The following is a 22,760-nucleotide window of genomic DNA, read 5'->3' as shown; positions in this document are numbered from 1 at the left end:
TATGATCAAAACAGTATCAATCTCACAGAGATTCCCGAGCTCTTTTGAGAAACAATGAGCAAGGCAGTCACGTGTCTCCCTTGAGCTGCTTCTCCTTTCAACACACCATCAGCAGCTTTTCCATATTTCCATTGATAAATGTCCGCTGCTTAGATATTATTTAACCTCCTTGGCTGGCACAAAAGCAAGCTTCTGCTTCAGTCTGGTGCAGTGCTTTAGTCCAACTGCCTCGCTAAGTCAGGTACACAGTCGCTCATGTTTCTGATGATTTCTTTCTTTCATCCAATGGATTTAAGCCGTTTCTCCTTCTCAGCGCTCTTCTTAACACCTGCCTTCTTTGTTCCCAAGGTTGGAAAACAAAGTCAATGTCGATCTCTAACTAGAAGCTAATTCTTGCGTGTAAAACCGGATGTTTTGGGGCGGATCTTTTAGAGTTTTTTCTGACATTTGCTAAGCCAACTAGCGGTGGAGAGGCTTGTAACTCAAAGGTATACTCTCAATCTAAAGCACCACAAAAACCAGAGAGGCAGTATCTCAAAATGCTCGTAAATTGGGCGCATTTGTTATAGTCACTACTGCAAAACCCAAAAGCAGTGAAGTTGGCACGTTGTGTAAATGGTCAATAAAAACAGAATACAATGATTTGCAAATCCTTTTCAACCTATATTCAATTGAATAGACTGCAAGATACTTAACTTTCGAACTGGAAAACTTCTGTTATTTTTTGCAAATATTAGCTCTTAGAATTTGATGCCTGCAACATGTTTCAAAAAAGCTGGCACAAGTGGCAAAAAAAGACTGAGAAAGTTGAGGAATGCTCATCAAACACTTATTTGGAACATCCCACAGGTGAACAGGCTAATTGGGAACAAGTGGGTGCCATGATTGGGTATAAAAGCAGCTTCCATGAAATGCTCAGTCATTCACAAACAAGGATGTTTAAGAACAACATTTCTCAAAGAGCTATTGCAAAGAATTTAGGGATTTCACCATCTCCGGTCCGTAATATCATCAAAAGGTTCAGAGAATCTGGAGAAATCATTGCACGTAAGCGATGATATTACGGACCTTCGATCCCTCAGGCGGTACTGCATCAAAAAGTGACATCAGTGTGTAAAGGATATCACCACATTGGCTCAGGAACACTTCAGAAAACCACTGTCAGTAACTACAGTTGGTCGCTACATCTGTAAGTGCAAGTTAAAACTCTCCTATGCAAAGCAAAAGCCATTTATCAACAACATCCACAAACGCTTCGCTGGGCCCGAGCTCATCTAAGATGGACTGATGCAAAGTGGAAAAGTGTTCTGTGGTCTGACGAGTCCACATTTGAAATTGTTTTTGGAAACTGTGGACGCCGTGTCCTCCGGAACAAAGAGGAAAATAACCATCCAGATTGTTATAGGCGCAAAGTTGAAAAGCCAGCATCTGTGACGGTATGGGGGTGTATTAGTGCCCAAGGCTTGGGTAACTTACACATCTGTGAAGGCGCCATTAATGCTGAAAGGTACATACAGGTTTTGGAGTAACATATATTGCCATCCAAGCAACGTTATCGTGGACGCCCCTGCTTATTTCAGCAATACAATGCCAAGCCACGTGTTACAACAGCGTGGCTTTATAGTAAAAGAGTGTGGGTAGTAAACTGGCCTGCCAGTAGTCCAGACCTGTCTCCCATTGAAAATGTGTGGCGCATTATGAAGCCTAAAATACCACAACGGAGACCCCGGACTGTTGAACAACTTAAGCTGTACATCAAGCAAGAATGGGAAATAATTCCGCCTGAAAAGCTTCAAAAATGTGTCTCTTCAGTTCCCAAACGTTTACTGAGTGTTGTTAAAAGGAAAGGCCATGTAACACAGTGGTAAAAATGCCCCTGTGATAACTGTTTTGCAACATGTTGCTGCCATTAAATAATAAGTAAAAGTTTATTTGCAAACAAAAATGTAGTTTCTCAGTTTCAACATTAAATATATTGTCTTTGCAGTCTATTCAATTGAATATAAGTTGAAAAGGATTTGCAAATCATTGCATTCTGTTTTTATTAACCATTTACACAACTTCACTGGTTTTGGGTTTTGTAGTTTGCGGTCTAAAGAAAGTCAACATCTGCTCTGGTGCAATGTCTCAGGTACGGACATTGGAAAATAAACAGGAGTTAAGATTATCCACATATTTGCCAATTTCCCAATGGCAAATGAGGTCACGCAGGCTAAAGAAGTTAGCACACAGGCTAGTGAAGTCAGCAATGCAGCATTACCTCTAATGGTTGCCTTGAATAAATGACTATATCACTTAGCCTACATCCTGCATGTATTATTACAAGTGTTTACCCCTGTAAATGTATGTATTCATGTATCTTTGTTTATTTGATTTTAAATTGTTTTTATTTACATGCTTTGCTGATTCATTTCCTTTAAAAGTAATAGTTTTCCCCTTCTCTTTCATCACTGCATAAGCTATTGTTCTATTTTGAGACATTCTCTATTATATTCGCTTCCTTTTCGAAAATGATAACATTTACAGGCAGGAAGTGAGCAAACAATCAGTAACTGCCGAGACATGGAGAAGTGATACGATTAAATGGGCTCTGCTTTCTCAGACTGATGGTATAGCGACTCCGAAAGGGACAAGCAGTAGGAAATGGTTGGATGGATGTGTGTGTGTGTGTGTGTGTGTGTGTGTGTGTTTGTTTTGGCAATGCTTACTCAATGGGGACATTGCTCTGTTTACACCAGGGGTCCCCAAACTACGGCCCGTGGGCCGGATCCGGCCCTCCAGCATCCAAAATCCGGCCCACGGAGAGTCCAAAGATAAAAAAAAAAAAGTTTTTTTTTTTTTTTTAAATCTTTCTTTTTTAATCCATTTTCTACCGCTTGTTACTCTCGGTGTCTCCTCGCCGCTCAGGCAAATCATATTGTCTAAAAATGAATTTTCCCATCGATAACGTGACAATGTTAAATGTCAAAACAGATTAAAAAGACAATGTATGTATATATATATATATATATATATATATATATATATATATATATATATATATCATTTTTTTAACCCAATGCGGACCACGAGTCAAAAAGTTTGGGGACCCCTGGTTTACACAGTCACCTTTAGGGGACCTCTGATGGTATGGGGACAAAAAAACAGGTCCCCTAAAGGGAAACCTTTTTAAATGATTCTGAGGATGATGTCATATTTAATTTGATTTTTTTTATTTTTTTATTTTTTTAAATGGTCCTCAGTAGTCACATACAAATTAGTGTGAATTATGCAAAATTATTTAAATGTGGTCCCCATGAACCATATTAACTCTTTTTCCCCAGGGTCCCCAGTAAGAATGATCAGCACATTACTTCATCAATCCAGAGATTTAAAGATGTGTATGAGCTAACTGGGCAGTGGCCATTTTACCTCATTTTATTTATGCCTCCACAACCTGTGGAAAGGGTGGTCCCCACAAGTGATGATCAAAAACTTGGTCCCCATTCCAAATGATAACCAGTATGTGTTATCAGTGTGTGTGATGTTCCTCAATGTAACTTGTTAAAAGCAAGTTTGAAACAAATAAAACCATTACAATGACTATTTGTTGAAATGATTGTGACCGACAAGCTGATCAAAAAGATACTATCACTAATTTTAATGCATGCTTATCCAATGCAAGATGGTATCAATTTCATCTGATAAACATTTTAAAGCAGCTAAATTATGGAAAAAGCACAGACACGTAAGGAAGGGCACTCCACTGTTTTTTTTTGTTTTGTTTGATTTTGCCTATCATTCACAATCCCTATGTAAGACAATAATAAATTAATGTTTTTTCAGTTTTTTTATGCATTCTAAGTCGTAAAACACGGCAAGTACGAGGTGGCTAACAATGGGAGTACACTATTGCACCGAAAACGGAATATATTTTCTTCAGCAGATTTTATTCATGCAAGCAAATACAAAACCCAAAACCAGTGAAGTTGGCACGTTGTGTAAATCGTAAAAAAAAAAATAAAAAAAAAAATACAATGATTTGCAAAATCTTTTTAACTTATATTCAATTGAATAGACTGCTAAGAAAATATATTTAATGTTCAAACTGAGAAACTGAATTTATTTTTGCAAATACTCATTAACTTAGAATTTAATGGCAGCAACACATTGCAAAAAAGTTGTCACAGGGGGCATTTTTACCACTGTGTTACATGGCCTTTCCTTTTAACAGCACTTAGTAAACATTTGGGAACTGAAGAGACACATTTTTGAAGCTTTTCAGGTGAAATTCTTTCCCATTCTTGCTTGATGTACAGCTTAAGTTGTTCAACAGTCCGGGGGTCTCTGTTGTGGTATTTTAGGCTTCATAATGCACCACACATTTTCAATGGGAGACAGGTCTGGACTACAGGCAGGCCAGTCTAGTACCCACACTCTTTTACTATGAAGCCACACTGTGGCATTGTCTTGCTGAAATAAGCAGGGGCGTCCATGATAACGTTGCTCCAAAACCTGTATGTACCTTTCAGCATTAATGGTGCCTTCACAGATGTAAACATTACCCATGCCTTGGGGACTAATACACCCCCATACCATCACAGATGCTGGCTTTTCAACTTTGTGCCTATAACAATCCGGATGGTTCTTTTCCTCTTTGGTCCAGAGGACACGACGTCCACAGGTTCCATAAACTATTTAAATGTGGACTCGTCAGACCACAGAACACTTTTCCACTTTGCATCAGTCCATCTTTGATGAGCTCGGGCCCTGCGAAGCCGGCGGTGTTTCTGGGTGTTGTTGATAAATGGCTTTCGCTTGTCATAGTAGAGTTTTAACTTGCACTTACAGATGTAGCGACAAACTGTAGTTACTGACAGTGTTTTTCTGAAGTGTTCCTGAGCCCATGTGGTGATATCCTTTACACACCGATGTCGCTTTTTGATGCAGTGCCACCAGCGGGATCAAAGGTCACGGGCATTCAATGTTGGTTTTCAGCCTTGCTGCTTGCGTGCAGTGATTTCTCCAGATTCTCTGAAACATTTGATGAGATTACGGACCGTAGATGGTGAAATCCCTAAATTCCTTGCAATAGCTGGTTGAGAAATGTTGTTCTTAAACTGTTTGGACAATTTGCTCACGCATTTGTTGACAAAGTGGTGACCCTCGCCCCGTCCTTGTTTGTGAATGACTGAGCATTTCATGAAGGCTGCTTTTATACCCAATCATGGCACCCACCTGTTCCCAATTAGCCCGTTCACCTGTGGGATGTTCCAAATAAGTGTTTGATCAGCATTCTTCAACTTTCTCAGTCTTTTTTGACACTCGTGCCAGCTTTTTTGAAACATGTTGCAGGCATCCAATTCCAAATGAGCTAGTATTTGCAAAAAACAACAACGTTTCCCAGTTCGAACGTTAAGTATCTTCTCTTTGCAGTCTATGCAATTGAATATAAGTTGAAAAGGAAAGAAAGAAAATCATTGTATTCTGTTTTTATTTACCATTTTCACAACGTGCCTACTCTACTGGTTTTGGGTTTTACAATAACTGGTGATTAACCATGATTAATCACAGGTTCAGAGTGTGATTAATCGGATTAAAAATAACAAATCACTTGACAGCCCTAGTTCTTGTCTTACATAAGGACTGTGAATGATAAACAACATTCTAAAAAAACAAATGCTGTTCCCCTTTAGAGATGATACTACTGTTTAGAACAAAACTGGCCATTTGCCATTTAAAAACACTGGCCTCAGCAAACATGTGAGTAATGGCCTATAGGTCTATTGGAGCACTTTCCCTGGTCCTATAAAAAGTTACAGCAAACCTTGGTCACATGTTTGGAAAGGAGGCTCGACTGATTCGAGGCAGCTATAACAAAAACAACATGAAGCTTCTGAGGACAGCATGTCCCTGTGATGCAGCAGCCAGATGGTGGAACCACAGCACACAGAGAAGGAGAGAGAACGTGCTACAAAGCCTACTTTCAAACTTAACTGTTGTTTGAGTCATCAATTGCTGTGACGAATTTGATGTATAAAAAGAATTGCGTTCAATCTTTTATGAGAACGTCTTGTTGTGAATTTAGTGCATTGACCATATTTAGAGTTGAGGCATTAATAGTGCTGCTAAAAATACACGGCGCATAAGTGAAGTGAAGTGAATTATATTTATATAGCCCTTTTCTCTAGTGACTCAAAGTGCTTTACATAGTGAAACCGATTATCTAAGTTACATTTTTAAACCACTGGGAGCAGGTGGGTGAAGTGTTTTGCCCAAGGACACAACAGCTGTGACTAGGATGGCAGAAGCGGGGATTGAACCTCGAACCGCCAGGTTGCTGGCACGGCCGCTCTACGAACCGAGCTACACTGCCCCAAAATAACTTGAGTACCGTACTTTTCTAACTACAATGCGCACTTAAAATCCTTTCATTTTCTCAAAACTTGACAGTGAGCCTTATAAACCGGTGCGCCTAATATACGGAATAATTCTGGTTGTGCTTACTGACCTCGAAACAATTTTATTTGGTACATGGTGTAACGATAAGTGTGACCAGTAGATGGCAGTCATACATAAGAGATACGTGTAGACTGCAATATGATGGCAGTAAACAACACCAAAACTTTAAATGTTCCATTGAGAATATAGAACATTACACACGGCACTCAAAAATCTATCAAAATGTTTTTAGTACGACTTCGGTAAGCTATGAAGCCACACCGCTTGATGGATTGTCGGCACATTAAACATACGAGTATTATTACAGTGTGTGTATAAGGTAAGACATTTCATCTGGCGTTTTGTTTCACAATATGATGCAAAAGCAACTTTTATTACCTTCTGGTACCTGCTAATGTGTATTTGGGATCTAAATAAGTCCTGAAAATGTGCACGCGTCCGCCACTGTAGTCCATGTCGACACCGTAGTCGATAAGCTTCTTCTTTTTCTCTATCTTCTTATGTTACATTCATCTTCCACTGTTGCCATTTCTAATATAAAGTAGTGTAAAGTTCTTACTTATATCTGTCAGTAAACTCGCCATGAAAGCGCTAAAACATACCGGTGTAGTGAGTTTACATTATTCACCCAAGGAACTTTAGTTATTAGAGAGTTCCGGTCAGACGTTTTTTCCCGGGACACATTTCTGGCCTTGTTGTTGCACTAGTGAGCCACGGCGGATGAGGAGATGCTGCTCCGTTATTGATTGAAGTAAAATCTGAACGTCATTAAAACAGTTAGCGCCATCTTTTGACACTTCTTCCACTCCCGTCCTTGCACGCTACACCGCTACAACAAAGATGACGGGGAGAAGACGCCGTCGAAGGTGAGCCACGTAAATAAGACCGCCCACAAAACGGCGCATCCTGAAGCAAATGTCAGAAAGCTACCGTATTTTACGGACCCTAAGGCGCACCAGATTATAATGCTCACTGCCGATTATTGGTCTATTTTTTATCTTTTTTCATATATAAGGCGCACCGGATTATAAGGCACAATAAAGGAGTCTTTTTATTTTTTATTTTTTATCAATTTAAAACATTTCCTTGTGGTCTACATAACATGTGATGGTGGTTCTTTGGTCAAAATGTTGCATGGATGATGCTTTACAGATCATCTTCAAGTCGCTTTCTGACAGTCGCTTCAGGATGCGCCGTTTTGTGGGCGGTCTTATTTACGTGGCTCACCTTCAACGGCGTCTTCTCCCCGTCATCTTTGTTGTAGCGGTGTAGCGTGCAAGGACGGGAGTGGAAGAAGTGTCAAAAGATGGCGCTAACTGTTTTAATGACATTCAGACTTTACTTCAATCAATAACGGAGCAGCATCTCCTCATCCGTGGCTCACTAGTGCAACAACAACGCCCGAAAATGTGTCCCGTGAAAAACCGTCCAATCGGAACTCTCTAATAACTAAAGGTCCTTGGGTGAATAATGTAAACTCACTACACCGGTATGTTTTAGCGCTTTCATGGCGAGTTTACTGACAGATATAAGTAAGAACTTTACACTACTTTATATTAGAAATGGCAACAGCAGAGGATGAATGTCACATAAGAAGATAGAGAAAAAGAAGAAGCTTATGAATTACGGTGTCGGCACAGACTACAAAGGCGGACGCGCGCAATTTTTCAGATACAGATCAGTAGGTACCAGAAGGTAAGAAAAGTTGCTTTTGCATAATACTGCGAAACAAAACGCCAGATAATATGTCTTACCTTATACACACACACCTTAATTGCACTACTGTGCAATTTTACCCTTCGAGTGCAATACATCCGACACTGATTGTTATTTATTACTCCGGTACTCTTGTCTTGTTCTGTATATTGTACAGTATTTTGTGTTTGTATAGTGTTTTGTATATTGTACAGTATTTTGTGTTTGTATAGTGTTTTGTATATTGTACAGGATTGCTTATTGTTTGTATTGGATAGTAGTCAGTTTATTTCAATTCTTAGTTTTATCTTTATATGCAAATATAATGACAATAAAGTCCATTCTATTCTTCTATTCTAATAATACTCGCATGTTGAAGCACATCAAACGGTGCAGCCTACCCTTATCTCTTATGTTTGACTGCCTTCTACTGGTCGCACTTAACATTACACCATGTACCAAACAAAATTGCTTCGAGGTGGGTAAGCTCAACCAAACGTATTTCTTACATTAGGCGCACCGGGTTATAAGGCGCACTGTCGAGTTTTGAGAAGAAAAAAAATATTTTAAGAGCGCCTTATAGTCCGGAAAAATGCGGGACTTGAAGATGATCTGTAAAACATACTCTATGCAACATTTTCACCAAAGAACCACCATCATATGTTCTGTAGACCACAAGATAGTGTTTAAAAAAAAAAAATATATAGTATGACTAGAGATGTCCGATAATGGCTTTTTTGACGATATCCGATATTCCAATATTATCCAACTCTTAATTACCGATTCCAATATCAACCGATACCGAGATATACATTTGTGGAATTAACACATTATTATGCCTAATTTTGTTGTGATGAAAAAAATTCCAACATGGCACTGCCATATTTTTTATTGAAGTCACAAAGAGCATTATTTTTTTTTTAACATGCCTCAAAACAGCAGCTTGGAATTTGGGACCTCCTCATGCTCTCCCTGAGAGAGCATGAGGAGGTTGAGGTGGGCAGGGTTGGGGGGGTGGGGTTGAGGGGGGGGGGGGGGGTGTAGCGGGGGGTGTATATTGTAGCGTCCCGGAAGAGTAGTGCTGCAAGGGGTTCTGGGTATTTGATCTGTTGTGTTTATGTTGTGTTACGGTGCGGATGTGTTTGTCATTTTTGTTTGGTGTGGGTTCACAGCGTGGCGCATATTTGTAACAGTGTTAAAAGTTGTTTGTACGGCCACCCTCAGTGTGACCTGTATGGCTGTTGACCAAGTATGAATTGCATTCACTTCTGAGTGTGTCAAAAGCCGTAGATATTATGTGACTGGGCCGGCACGCAAAGGCAGTGCCTATAAGGTTTATTGGCGCTCTGTACTTCTCCCTACGTCCGTGTACACAGCGGCTTTTAAAAAAATCATACATTTTACTTTTTGAAACCGATAGTGATAATTTCCGATATTACATTTTAAAGCATTTATCGGCCGATAATATCGGCAGTCCGATATTATCGGACATCCCTACCAAAAATGATGTTAGTAATGCAAGGGGTTCTGGGTATTTGATCTGTTGTGTTTATGTTGTGTTATGGTGCGGATGTTCTCCAGAAATGTGTTTGTCATTCTTGTTTGGTGTGGGTTCACAGTGTGGCGCATATTTGTAACAGTGTTAAAGTTGTTTATACGGCCACCCTCAGTGTGACCTGTATGGCTGTTGATCAAGTATTTATTTTTATTTTTTTTACACTTTTTTTCCAAATTCCATTGTATGTTATACTCTTCTGACACCACCAGATGGCAGTATAAGTGTCCACATAAGTGGCCATAAGACCCCAATTCAGTAGTGTACACAATTTTGGAAATAAGCGCTAAAAGGTGCTGTCCACACATGTGGCCACTAAGCCTTTAGAGGTGTAATGCACCTTATGTATGAAAAAAGACCTGAATAGACCCGCTTATCGGCATTGCACCTTATGGTCCAGAAAATAAGGTACACAAAAAACAGCTGATGGTTGCACCGGCATATCTTTTGAGTTTTCTAATCCCCAGACAAACATTGATATATCTTTCCTCCCCTGCACCAAATCTCAGCTGTACGACATGCTGGCGTGATATCAGAGCGGAACCGATCTCCTCATATCAGTCTGGAAGTATGTCAGTGAGAGAGACTGACAAGTCCCAGGGCATTGTTACATGTACGTGTGTGGAGGTGGACCTTGGCATCTTCCCCCTCACTTTCCACGCCACCCTCCTTCATCTCTCGCTCGTCCTCCCGCCTTCCTTTCCTCCCCGGCTTTTAAAAAGTCTCCTTTTCTCTCACGGCACCCGATCCCCATTTGATCACATTCCAGCAAAGACACGCAGGGCTATTTATAGCAGAGTGGTGCTTTTTTATCGGCCGGTGCCTATTTGTGGCGCGCAGAATCACACGAAGGAGCTTCCTGGCCGATGACGTAGCAGTGCAGCGCTGCGGAGAGAAGCGAGGGGAGGGGAGAACAGTGGAGGGGGTAGAAAATACACCAGATGACAAAAGGGGAAGAGACTCAAAAAGTAAGGAGGCGGTTTGACATTTGCTCATTGGTGCAGTGTTTTCATGGGGGAAGTGAACCTTTCTGGGGGAACAAGTGCACATGTACATGTTTATCTCCCCTCTCGCCATCTTGCCCGCTGATATATTAGCACGCTGCATGGGAGCAAACTGAGCGGTTAGGAAGTAAGAAGCCCCCGAGAGAGGTTGGATTAGTGGAAAAATGCCAACTGCACTGCAGCTTGGATAAACACTGTCAGCAAACCCAGGACCCCCACTATGCCATGCATCATAGGCATTCCCTCAGAAGCCACCTGAAATACGCCAGCAATCCTTCATCAATTTACTGCTTTTTAGGGATTTTGTTTTTGCCCTTTAATTGATTTTTTATTAAAAGGGAACATTATCACCAGACCTATGTAAGCGTCAATATATACCTTGATGTTGCAGAAAAAAGACCATATTTTTTTTTAACCGATTTCCGAACTCTAAATGGGTGAATTTTGGCGAATTAAACGCCTTTCTATTATTCGCTCTCGGAGCGATGACGTCACAATGTGACGTCACATCGGGAAGCAATCCGCCATTTTCTCAAACACCGAGTCAAATCAGCTCTGTTATTTTCCGTTTTTTCGACTGTTTTCCGTACCTTGGAGACATCATGCCTCGTCGGTGTGTTGTCGGAGGGTGTAACAACACCAACAGGGACGGATTCAAGTTGCACCAGTGGCCCAAAGATGCCAAAGTGGCAAGAAATTGGACGTTTGTTCCGCACACTTTACCGACGAAAGCTATGCTACGACAGAGATGGCAAGAATGTGTGGATATCCTGCGACACTCAAAGCAGATGCATTTCCAACGATAAAGTCAAAGAAATCTGCCGCCAGACCCCCATTGAATCTGCCGGAGCGTGTGAGCAATTCAGGGACAAAAGACCTCGGTAGCACGGCAAGCAATGGCGGCAGTTTGTTCCCGCAGACGAGCGAGCTAAACCCCCTGGATGTCTTGGCTCACACCGTCCCTTATGCCACCGAAGATGATCAAGAGAAGAATATCGACCCTAGCTTCCCTGGCCTGCTGACATCAACTCCAAAACTGGACAGATCAGCTTTCAGGAAAAGATAGCGGATGAGGGTATGTCTACAGAATATTTTAATTGATGAAAATTGGGCTGTCTGCACTCTCAAAGTGCATGTTGTTGCCAAATGTATTTCATATGCTGTAAACCTAGTTCATAGTTGTTAGTTTCCTTTAATGCCAAACAAACACATACCAATCGTTGGTTAGAAGGCGATCGCCAAATTCGTCCTCGCTTTCTCCCGTGTCGCTGGCTGTCGTGTCGTTTTCGTCGGTTTTGCTTGCATACGGTTCAAACCGATATGGCTCAATAGCTTCAGTTTCTTCTTCAATTTCGTTTTCGCTACCTGCCTCCACACTACAACCATCCGTTTCAATACATGCGTAATCTGTTGAATCGCTTAAGCCGCTGAAATCCGAGTCTGAATCCGAGCTAATGTCGCTATAGCTTGCTGTTCTATGCGCCATGTTTGTTTGTATTGGCATCACTATGTGACGTCACAGGAAAATGGACGGGTGTATATAACGATGGTTAAAATCAGGCACTTTGAAGCTTTTTTTAGGGATATTGCGTGATGGGTAAAATTTTTTTAAAAACTTCGAAAAATATAATAAGCCACTGGGAACTGATTTTTAATAGTTTTAACCCTTCTGAAATCATGATAATGTTCCCCTTTAAATCTGCTGCTGTAAAAACACCAACAGCATTTGTTATTGCGTTAGCCCTGTCTGACTCGCCGAGGAGAGGCTGCTTGAATGCGGTGTTTGCCCGACGCTCGTCTTTATCTTCGCTGAAGCGATGTTATCCATTGTTGCATCGCACCTCAAAGCCGAAATGTTCCCAAACGGGAGATTTTTACGAGGCAGGAGGGTCTTCCAGCTCTGGCTTTTTGCATTTTGTAGTAGCCCGGTCATTGCTAGCATGCCGTGTGTTGTGCCTCGGTGTGCATTGTTTACACAACGTGCGGTGCGCTACTTAATATGTCCGTGTGGAAACTCGTTCGGTGCACCTCCGTTCCGAACCGAACCCCCCGTACCGAAACGGTTCAATACAAATACACGTACCGTTACACCCTTAGCCTATATACAATGTGCTCTATAATCTGGAAAAATATGTGGTTTTTTTTCCCTCCTTAAGTTACCTGACACTGTCTGGAAAGCGGCCCATGAAGTTACACGATCTGTCCTGGGAGAGGTAAAAAGGCAAACAAACACAGACAGTATCAAAATACCAATCAGGTCACCACAACATACTTGGGTCAGTACAACCAAATATGTACACACTCATCTTCGCATTAGGGTCTGGAGGCGGAGTCAAAAAACAGACAAACTGGAAGGCACAGCAGGCTGTTGTGTCAACTTTACAGCAACGTGGGGCTGGAAGAAAAAGTCAATGATGGCGTTTTGTCCCGCGGCCCGGAGACGCTGCCGAGTTTAGCGCCGAGTAGCTTCGGGATGCAGCCGTTCTGTGAGCTCATTCAGTCAATATGTAATGAGAGGACGCACTAGCACATTTGTTTACACAAGCAGCAACCGTAGAGATGACAGCTGGGGGCGGGGATTCTCCTTTGCATGGATCATAAAGGAGGAAAGCAACATGTATTTTTTAAGACATGTCTCTAAGGGAGAATGGCTCCTTTGGTCGAGTGTAAACGATTGGGATTCCGGTGTGCACAAAGACTTGAGATACGGGTCTCGGTCTGCTCGCCAGTTGAACTCTTCGCTTGAGCTCCAATGTGAACGCGGGCCAGTGTTGCAATCACAATTGTGTTGGAAGTGATGTCTCCCTGGTCTGTCTGTGAGTGCCTTTTTGACGATGGTGCTCTTTAAAAAAATGTTTAAATACAAACGTAAACACAAAAAGGAACTAGACTAGAACACCAGGTGTGAACACACCCTGAAAGAGTACTACACCCACATAGGGCCCTATGAAATCGGATTTATTTTTTCCAAATTCCGCTTACTTTTTGCCCATATTCCGTTTATTTACATTTGTTTTGCTTTTTAGAATTCAAATTGTTTACCTTTTACCCTTATGTAGTTTACCCACCCATTGACCCAAAATAGAGTGTGTGCTTTTAGTACAATAACATCTGATCAAATCTTTGTAAATAAATACAAAAAACCTTAGACTTACTGGTGCAATACACCATTGGACAATTTTGACCAGTATTTTAAATCACAATAAGCACAACAATTGTGTAATATAAATTCACCAATGAGTTCTTAAAGTACAAAAGTACTTTTTTGAAACGTGTATTTTGTTTCACAGCCCAACCAGATGTTGCGCACAGCACTGCTATATATATATATCCATCCATCCATTTTCTACCGCTTATTCCCTTTTGGGGTCGCGGGGGGTGCTGGAGCCTATCTCAGCTACAATCGGGCGGAAGGCATATATATATATATATATATATATATATATATATATATATAGTATTTTTATTTTTTTAATTAATCAGTCCAACAAAATAATACACAATACAATTCCAATTCCAAAACCGGCCCAGCAACATTCCGAATAGCAATTAACAGAGTTATTGAGAGGACACACAAACATGACACAAAACAATCCAAAATTAGTCTAACAAAAATGAATAATATCAACTACAGCATCAATATCAATAAGAATTCCTACATAAACCGTGATTAAAAATCCCTGATTTACATTATCACCACACCCATTTATAAAAAAAATAAAGAGATTTAAAAAATGAACAATCTCATAATCTTGACAACACATTGTGTCCAATATTTACCACAATGATACAAATAATTCATATTTTCGGTTCATTTAATAGTTAAAACAAATTATTCCTCCATATTCAGTTTATTTAATTTTTTTTTGCTTTTAAGAATTCAATGTTTTACCTTTTTACCCTAATATAGTTCACCCACCCATTTACCCATAATAGAGCGTGTGCTCTTAGTACAATAACATCTGATAAAATCTTTGTAATTAAATACAAAAATCCTCAGACTTACTGGTGCAATACACCATTGGACAATTTTGACCACTATTTTAAATCACAATAAGCACAACAATTGTGTAATATAAATTCACCAATTAGTTCTTTAAGTACAAAAGTACTTTTTTGAAACGTGTATTTTGTTTCGCAGCCCAACCAGATGTTGCGCACAGCACTGCTATATATATATATATATATATATATATATATATATATATATATATATATATAGTATTTTTATTTCTTTTTTTTTTAATTAATCAGTCCAACAAATAAATACACAATACAATTCCAATTCCAAAACCAAAACCGGCCCAGCAACATTCCGAATAGCAATCAACAGAGTAATTGAGAGGACACACAAACATGACACAAAACAATCCAAAGTTAGTCAAACAAAAATGAATAATATTAACTACAGCATCAATATCAATAAGAATTCCTACATAAACCGTGATTAAAAATCCCTGATTTACATTATCACCACACCCATTTATAAAAAAATAAAGAGATTTAAAAAATTAACAATCTCATAATCTTGACAACACATTGTGTCCAATATTTACCACAACGATAAAAATAATTCATATTTTCGGTTCATTTAATAGTTAAAACAAATTATTCCTCCATATTCAGTTTATTTACATTTTTTTTGCTTTTTAGAATACCATTTTTTACCTTGTTACCCTAATATAGTTCACCCACCCATTTACCCATAATAGAGCGTGTGCTCTTAGTACAATAACATCTGATCAAATCTTTGTAATTAAATACAAAAATCCTCAGACTTACTGGTGCAATACACCATTGGACAATGTTGACCAGTATTTTAAATCACAAAAAGCACAATAATTGTGTAATATAAGTACTTTTTTGAAACGTGTATTTTGTTTCGCAGCCCAACCAGATGTTGCGCAATGCACCGCTATTTTGAAGGCAGGAAGTGTGCGATTATTTTTAAGAGCTGCTGTGCTTTTTGGCGGAAGAAAGAAAGCGTGTCTCTGGAGTTGCGGCTGCGGTCCTGTCTCCACATCAAAAGTCTGATCCATATCAACACAAGCAGATAAGATGTGTTGCATGTGTATGGCTTGTCCTGGCTCGCATTAGCTTCGTAGTTTGTTTGCAGACTTGGCCGGAGTTTCAAGTGGCCATTTATTTATCTATTTACATTTATATATTTATTTGCAGACACAGTACAGTATTGTTTATTTTGTTAATATTAGAGTCCAATCTGAAAAAAAGGAATTCCTTGAAGCACAGATCTTATAGTTGAAATATACATCATATACAATACAAAATACAGAACAATGTAGGGTTGTCCCGATACTTTGATACTTTTCGATACTTTTCTGGATAAAGGGGACCACAAGCAATGGCATTATTGGCTTTATGTTAACAAAATATCTTAGGTTGCATTAAACATATGTTTATTATTGCAATCGAAGAAATAAAATAGTGAACATATATAGTAAGTAAACAAACAAAGACTCCTAATTAGTCTGCTGACGTACGCAGTAACATATTGTGTCATTTATCTACCTATTATTTTGTCAACATGATAAAGGACAAGCTGTAAAAATAGATTGTATTAATCTACTTGTTCATTTACAGTTAATATCTGCTTACTTTCTCTTTTAACATGTTCTATCTACACTTCTGTTCAAATGTAATAATCACGTATTCGTCTGTTGTTTAGATAAATTACATTAGTTTTGGATGATACCACAAATTTAGGTATCGATCCGTTACCAAGTAGTCACACATTGGTCATATTCAAAGTCTTAATGTGTCCAGGGACGTATTTCCTGAGTTGATAAACATAATGTGAATTGTGAAAAAAAGGAAAAAAAAGATTTAGTGACGATAAAAAATATCGTTGTAATCATAGTAGTATCGACTAGATACGCTCTTGTACTTGGTATCATTACAGTGGATGCCAGGTGTAGATCCACCCATGGCATTTGTTTACATTCAGGCGCGCTAGCTTTGTAGTGAAGCATGTTTAGCTATTCCTCGTCCTGCAGTGATAATGGTAGTACGAAACTAACTCTGTTTGTCGCCATAGAGGCGAGGATTAGTGATGTACAAGTAGCCATGGCTTAAAGCACCTCTTCCTGAGGGCGTTTCAGTGTTATAACTTCACCTTTTATCGTCAGTTTTTAGACCAAAACGCGTCCGTTCTCCCTTTTCTGTCTACACACCGTGTCTGCTTGTAAGTACTCCGTGTGTGCGCGCTGCCGAACATGCTCCTCTGCTCATAAAACCAGCAATGTCATGATGTGGCGTCATGCCCGGGAACCGGTACTTTTCAAACAGAGTAGAGTACCGTTTTTGATTCATTAGTACCGCGATACTATACTAGTACCGGTATACAACACTATTCATTTCAAAATCTACCCATTCACAATTTCATACCAAGCTACAAACAGGTTTACATTTACAGAGAACAAAGCTTTTAATCCACCAAATCAGTGTCGATATCTTATCATTCAAATGTGATTGAAAAGTTCCACCTTGAAGATTGGCAATAATCATACCATGCATACAGTGGCCGTTTTGGCGACGGCTGAGCAGTCCCGTGCGCATGATTTACCCAGGCAAATTACAACCACATCGATTCTGTGATATTCCGGTCTGTTCAGTTTGCAAATCCCATGATTCCGCCCCGAGATTCCAGTAATGGGGAAATCACAGACCCAATCAAATGGTGCAATTATTTGGACCTGTCTCAAGGTGGCTGCTCATTGATGAGCAGTGTTGGGACTAACGCGTCCCAACACTGGTTATTATTACTGGTTATTAGGGCCAACATGGCCCATTGTGCAATGGGACATAAGGACCTATTGAATTTGTAAGGTTGTATTATTCTTTTTTCTTTATTCTTCCGCCGCCACATTAAACTGTAATTTGACCCACTTAACATGCTTCAAAACTCACCATATTTGACCCACACATCAGGACCTGCGAAAATTGCCTTTTAAAAAAAAAAACGAACCACAAAACTCAAAATTGCGCTCTAGCGCCCCCTAGAAAAAAAAAACTAGACTGCCTGTAACCCCCACTAGGAAGGTCGGAGAGACATGAAACAAAAACCTCTATGTAGGTCTGACTTAGACCTACATTTCATAATGGTACATTCTCGGGCTAAAATCAACAGGAAGTTGGCAATTCCCCCTTCAAGACAAAAATGTACTAAAAACAGTCACTTTTGCCTCTTTGAGCTGTAATTTGACCCCCTTAACATGCTTCAAAACTCAAAAGTATTGGGACACTTGGAAATAAAACTTGACAAAAGTATTGGGTCCGCTCCCTGTATGATCAGTGTCAGAGCTTGGTCCGCATTGCCGGCAGTAAGTCGGACACGTTTCCAGTGAGGGTTGGACTCCGCCAAGGCTGTCCTTTGTCACCGATTCTGTTCATAACTTTTATGGACAGAATTTCTAGGCGCAGTCAAGGCGTTGAGGGGATCTGGTTTGGTGGCTGCAGGATTAGGTCTCTGCTTTTTGCAGATGATGTGGTCCTGATGGCTTCATCTGGCCAGGATCTTCAGCTCTCGCTGGATCGGTTCGCAGCCGAGTGTGAAGCGACTGGGATGAGAATCAGCACCTCCAAGTCCGAGTCCATGGTTCTCGCCCGGAAAAGGGTGGAATGCCATCTTGGGGAGGAGACCCTGCCCCAAGTGGAGGAGTTCAAGTACCTCGGAGTCTTGTTCACGAGTGAGGGAAGAGTGGATCGTGAGATCGACAGGCGGATCGGTGCGGCATCTTCAGTAATGCGGACGCTGTATCGATCCGTTGTGGTGAAGAAGGAGCTGAGCCGGAAGGCAAAGCTCTCAATTTACCGGTCGATCTACGTTCCCATCCTCACCTATGGTCATGAGCTTTGGGTTATGACCGAAAGGACAAGATCACGGGTACAAGCGGCCGAAATGAGTTTCCTCCGCCGGGTGGCAGGGCTCTCCCTTAGAGATAGGGTGAGAAGCTCTGTCATCCGGGGGGAGCTCAAAGTAAAGCCGCTGCTCCTCCACATCGAGAGGAGCCAGATGAGGTGGTTCGGGCATCTGGTCAGGATGCCACCCGAACGCCTCCCTCGGGAGGTGTTTAGGGCACGTCCGACCGGTAGGAGGCCACGGGGAAGACCCAGGACACGCTGGGAAGACTATGTCTCCCGGCTGGCCTGGGAACGCCTCGGGATCCCCCGGGAGGAGCTGGACGAAGTGGCTGGGGAGAGGGAAGTCTGGGCTTCCCTGCTTAGGCTGCTGCCCCCGCGACCCGACCTCGGATAAGCGGAAGAAGATGGATGGATGGATGGAAAAGTATTGGGACACTGAGGACGCAAACTTGACACTTAGGACTACAACTGGACAAAAGTATTGGGACCTTAGTATTAAAACTTGACAAAAGTATTGGGACACTTAGGACTGAAACTTGACATAAGTATTGGGAAACTTCGGACTACCACGGGACAAAAGTATTGGGACACTTAGGACTACGACTGGACAAAAGTATTGGGACACTTAGGACTACCACTGGACAAAAGTATTGGGACACTTACACTGGACAAAAGTATTGGGACACTTACACTGGACAAAAGTATTGGGACACTTAGGACTACAGCTTGACAAAAGTATTGGGACACTTAGGACTAAAACTGGACAAAAGTATTGGGACACTTTGGACTACCACTAAACAAAAGTATTGGGACACTTAGGACTACAACTGGACAAAATTATTGGGACACTTAAGACTACCACTGGACAAAAGTATTGGGACAACTACAATGGACAAAAGTATTGGGACCCTTAGGACTACAACTTGACAAAAGTATTGGGACACTTAGGACTAAAACTGGACAAAAGTATTGGGACACTTACGACTAACACTGGACAAAAGTATTGGGACACTAAGGACTAACAATGGACAAAAGTATTGGGACACTTACAATGGACAAAAGTATTGGGACACTTATGGATAACACTAGACAAAAGTATTGGGACACTTACACTAGACAAAAGTATTGGGAGACTTAGGATTTAAACTGGACAAAAGTATTGGGACACTTAGAACTAAAACTGGACAAATGTTTTGGGACACTTAGGACAAAAACTGGACAAAAGTATTGGGACACTTAGGACTACATTTTGACAAAAGTATTGGGACACTTGGGACTAGAACTGGACAAAAGTATTGGGACACTTAGGACTAGCACCTGCCAAATATGCGGGCCCGACCAACGCTGCTTGCAGCTTTAATTATTACTGTAATTACTGTAACGCCTAGTAATCTAACGCGTTATTTTTTGTATTCAGTAACTCAGTTACCGTTACTACATGATGCGTTACTGCGTTATTTTACGTTACTTTTGATCAAAAGTAACGTAAAATAACGCAGTATCGGTTAGAAACAGAAGCGCTGCGGTGTCGTTCTTCTGAATCTTCCTCTGTCACAAGCCGGAGAGAAGAAAAGAGGCGCGGTCTATGTGTGAGTCTGGGTGTGGGTGTGGGGAGGGGAGGCACACACGTGATCCGCGGTTTGATATATGAAACAAACAAAAAAAAAGTTGTTGGCACGTTCAGTCCACACACAGCGTGGTCATGGCGAGCGGAGTAACGGAGGAGCTTGAACGCCCCGCGCCATTGAATCGGTGTGTTTATAGGTGCAGACTCGGTTGTGCAAAACGAGGGTTTTAAACACATGCTGAACTTGCTTGAGCCACGTTACGACATCCCGTCGCGCACCCACTTCAGCGATAAGATTGTGCCAGATCTTTATGAGCAGGAGAAGAAAAAAAGTTGTGGCTGAACTATCCCGAGCATGAACTATCTGTTGCGCTCATGACAGACGGGTGGACGTCCAGGGGAACTGTAAGCGCTCACTTCATCACAGCAGACTGGGAGATGAGAAGACACGCCCCCTCTACAAGAGTCACCTTGCGCAGGTACTGACATAAGCAGTGGAGGAATGGAAGATAAAGATATCCCAGTCACACGTGATAATGCCAAAAATCAAATAATTACAGTGAATGAGGCAGGACTGGGACCACAGATAGGTGCTTTGCACATGTAGTGAATTTGGCATCACAGAAGGGAATCTCAGTCAATAGGATGGAGCGCCTCCTTGGGAGGATCAGGAAGGAGGTTTCCTACTTCCACCCCCCAAGCACAACAGCTGCTCATGTGCTTAAGACAAAGCAAGAAATGCTAAAGCTGCCTACTCATAAGCTCATACATGATGTCCCAACGAGGTGGAACTCCACTTATGATATGTTGGAGCAGCAGGCAGCTATATACTCTGCATTAACCCACAACACCCTGAAGACAAATGTCACCCTGTCTGATGATGATGTGAGAGTGGCATATGAGGTCCTCCAGGTGCTTAAACCCCTCAAAAAAGTTACATCTCTACTGAGCACTGAAACTTCACCATCTGTGTCAATGATCCTGCCACTGAAAACAAGGATTGTACAATCCATGGCTCCAAGTGTGGAAGACAGCAGCATCACTCCAGATGTCGGGCTTTATTTCACTACCTATGTTTCAAGGAAGATGATGTGCCTTCTTATGTTGCACTTTAACTTGTTTTTTATTAATGGTCATTGGTCCAAGTTTAAAGAAAGGAGGAATGCCTTTTTATGTTGCACTGTTTTTCATTCATTATGTTAAAAGGAAAATAAAAATGCATGTCAAGTTGATCAACAGATTGTATTATTCTCCAGTGCAATAACAGTACTGAAATGAAGGCTAAAAGGCCATTAATGGGAGCTTTAAAAAAAAGAAGAAAAAAAGAAGTAACTAAATACTTACTTTTCACAGTAACGCATTACTTTTTGGTGTAAGTAACTGAGTTAGTAACTGAGTTACTTTTGAAATAAAGTAACTAGTAACTGTAACTAGTTACTGGTTTTCAGTAACTAACCCAACACTGTTGATGAGTGAATGAATGATGGCTTACCTGCACCAGGAAGATGATAAGGAAGTAGAAATTGGCAATTCTTCTGAACTGTTCAAACAGGTTCTTTGGTAAAAAGTTCCACACGGTATACTGCGGGAAGAAAAACAGATACAGAAGGTGTGTGTGTGTGTGTATTGGAACGGGAAAGAGCAAGGGCAACTTCCATAGGCAAGCCACATGTTTTGCATTGATTAAAACCAGAGCTTTATCACCTTCATTTACATACTGTTGAAAAGACTGCCAATGACCTTGTGACATTGGCAACTCTTTCCATTTGGACTTGACTCCTAATGTCATTTGGGCCATTATATGCTTAGAGGCAGCGGCAAAGTTGCACGAGACTAGTGTTTTTCAACCTTTTTTGAGCCAAGGCACATTTTCTGCGTTGAAAAAATCTGGAGGCACACCACCAGCATAAATCACTAAAAAACAAAACTCAGTTTAGAGTAAAAAGCCGTTGTCGCAATTGTTGGATATGACTTTAAACCATAACCAACCTTGCATTAATATAGCTGTTATTGTCTCAAAGTAGGTGTACTGTCACGACCTGTCACATCAGGCCGTGACTTATTTTGAGTTTTTTGCTGTTTTCCCGTGTGTAGTGTTTTAGTTCTTGTCTTGCGCTCTTATTCTGGTGGTTTTTCCTCTTTTTTTGGTATTTTCCTGTAGCACTTTCATGTCTTCCTTTGAGCGATATTTCCCACATCTACTTTGTTTTAGCAATCAAGAATATTTCAGTTGTTTTTATCCTTCTTTGTGGGGATTGTCATGTCATGTTTGGATGCCGTCTTTGCTCCGCGGTAAGTCTTTGCTGTCGTCCAGCATTCTGTTTTTGTTTACTTTGTAGCCAGTTCAGTTTTAGTTTCGTTCTGCATAGCCTTCTCTAAGCTTCAATGCCTTTTTTTAGGGGCACTCACCTTTTGTTTATTTTTGGTTTAAGCATTAGACACTGCCTCCCACTGTTTCCGACATCTACAAAGCAATTAGCTACCGGCTGCCTCCTACTGATATGGAAGAGTATTACACTGTTACTCTGCCGAGCTCTAGACAGCACCGACACTCAACAACAACACATCATTTGCAGACTATAATTACTGGTTTGCAAAAAATATTTTTAACCCAAAT

At 40.8% G+C, this 22,760-nt stretch overlaps 1 protein-coding gene across 10 annotated transcripts in view; it reads right to left on the bottom strand.

Moving 5' to 3' along the window:
* The window catches only part of atp11c (ATPase phospholipid transporting 11C), a 233,045-nt gene that overhangs the window by 102,232 nt on the left and 108,053 nt on the right, over positions 1 to 22,760 (bottom strand). For all 10 annotated transcript variants that reach the window (XR_009811687.2, XM_061930439.2, XM_061930436.2 and 7 more), the window contains exon 3: positions 21,636 to 21,725. Coding sequence is in view for 9 of the 10 variants with exons in the window: in XM_061930439.2 (XP_061786423.1) it covers positions 21,636 to 21,725 (90 nt within the window). In the remaining variant the exon portion in view is untranslated. The remainder of the gene's footprint in view (positions 1 to 21,635; positions 21,726 to 22,760) is intronic.

This window comes from Nerophis lumbriciformis, linkage group LG36, assembly GCF_033978685.3.
Source record: "Nerophis lumbriciformis linkage group LG36, RoL_Nlum_v2.1, whole genome shotgun sequence".
NCBI lineage: Eukaryota > Metazoa > Chordata > Actinopteri > Syngnathiformes > Syngnathidae > Nerophis > Nerophis lumbriciformis.
The sequence above is the reverse complement of the archived record's forward strand: the minus strand, read 5'-3'. Positions and strand labels throughout refer to the sequence as shown.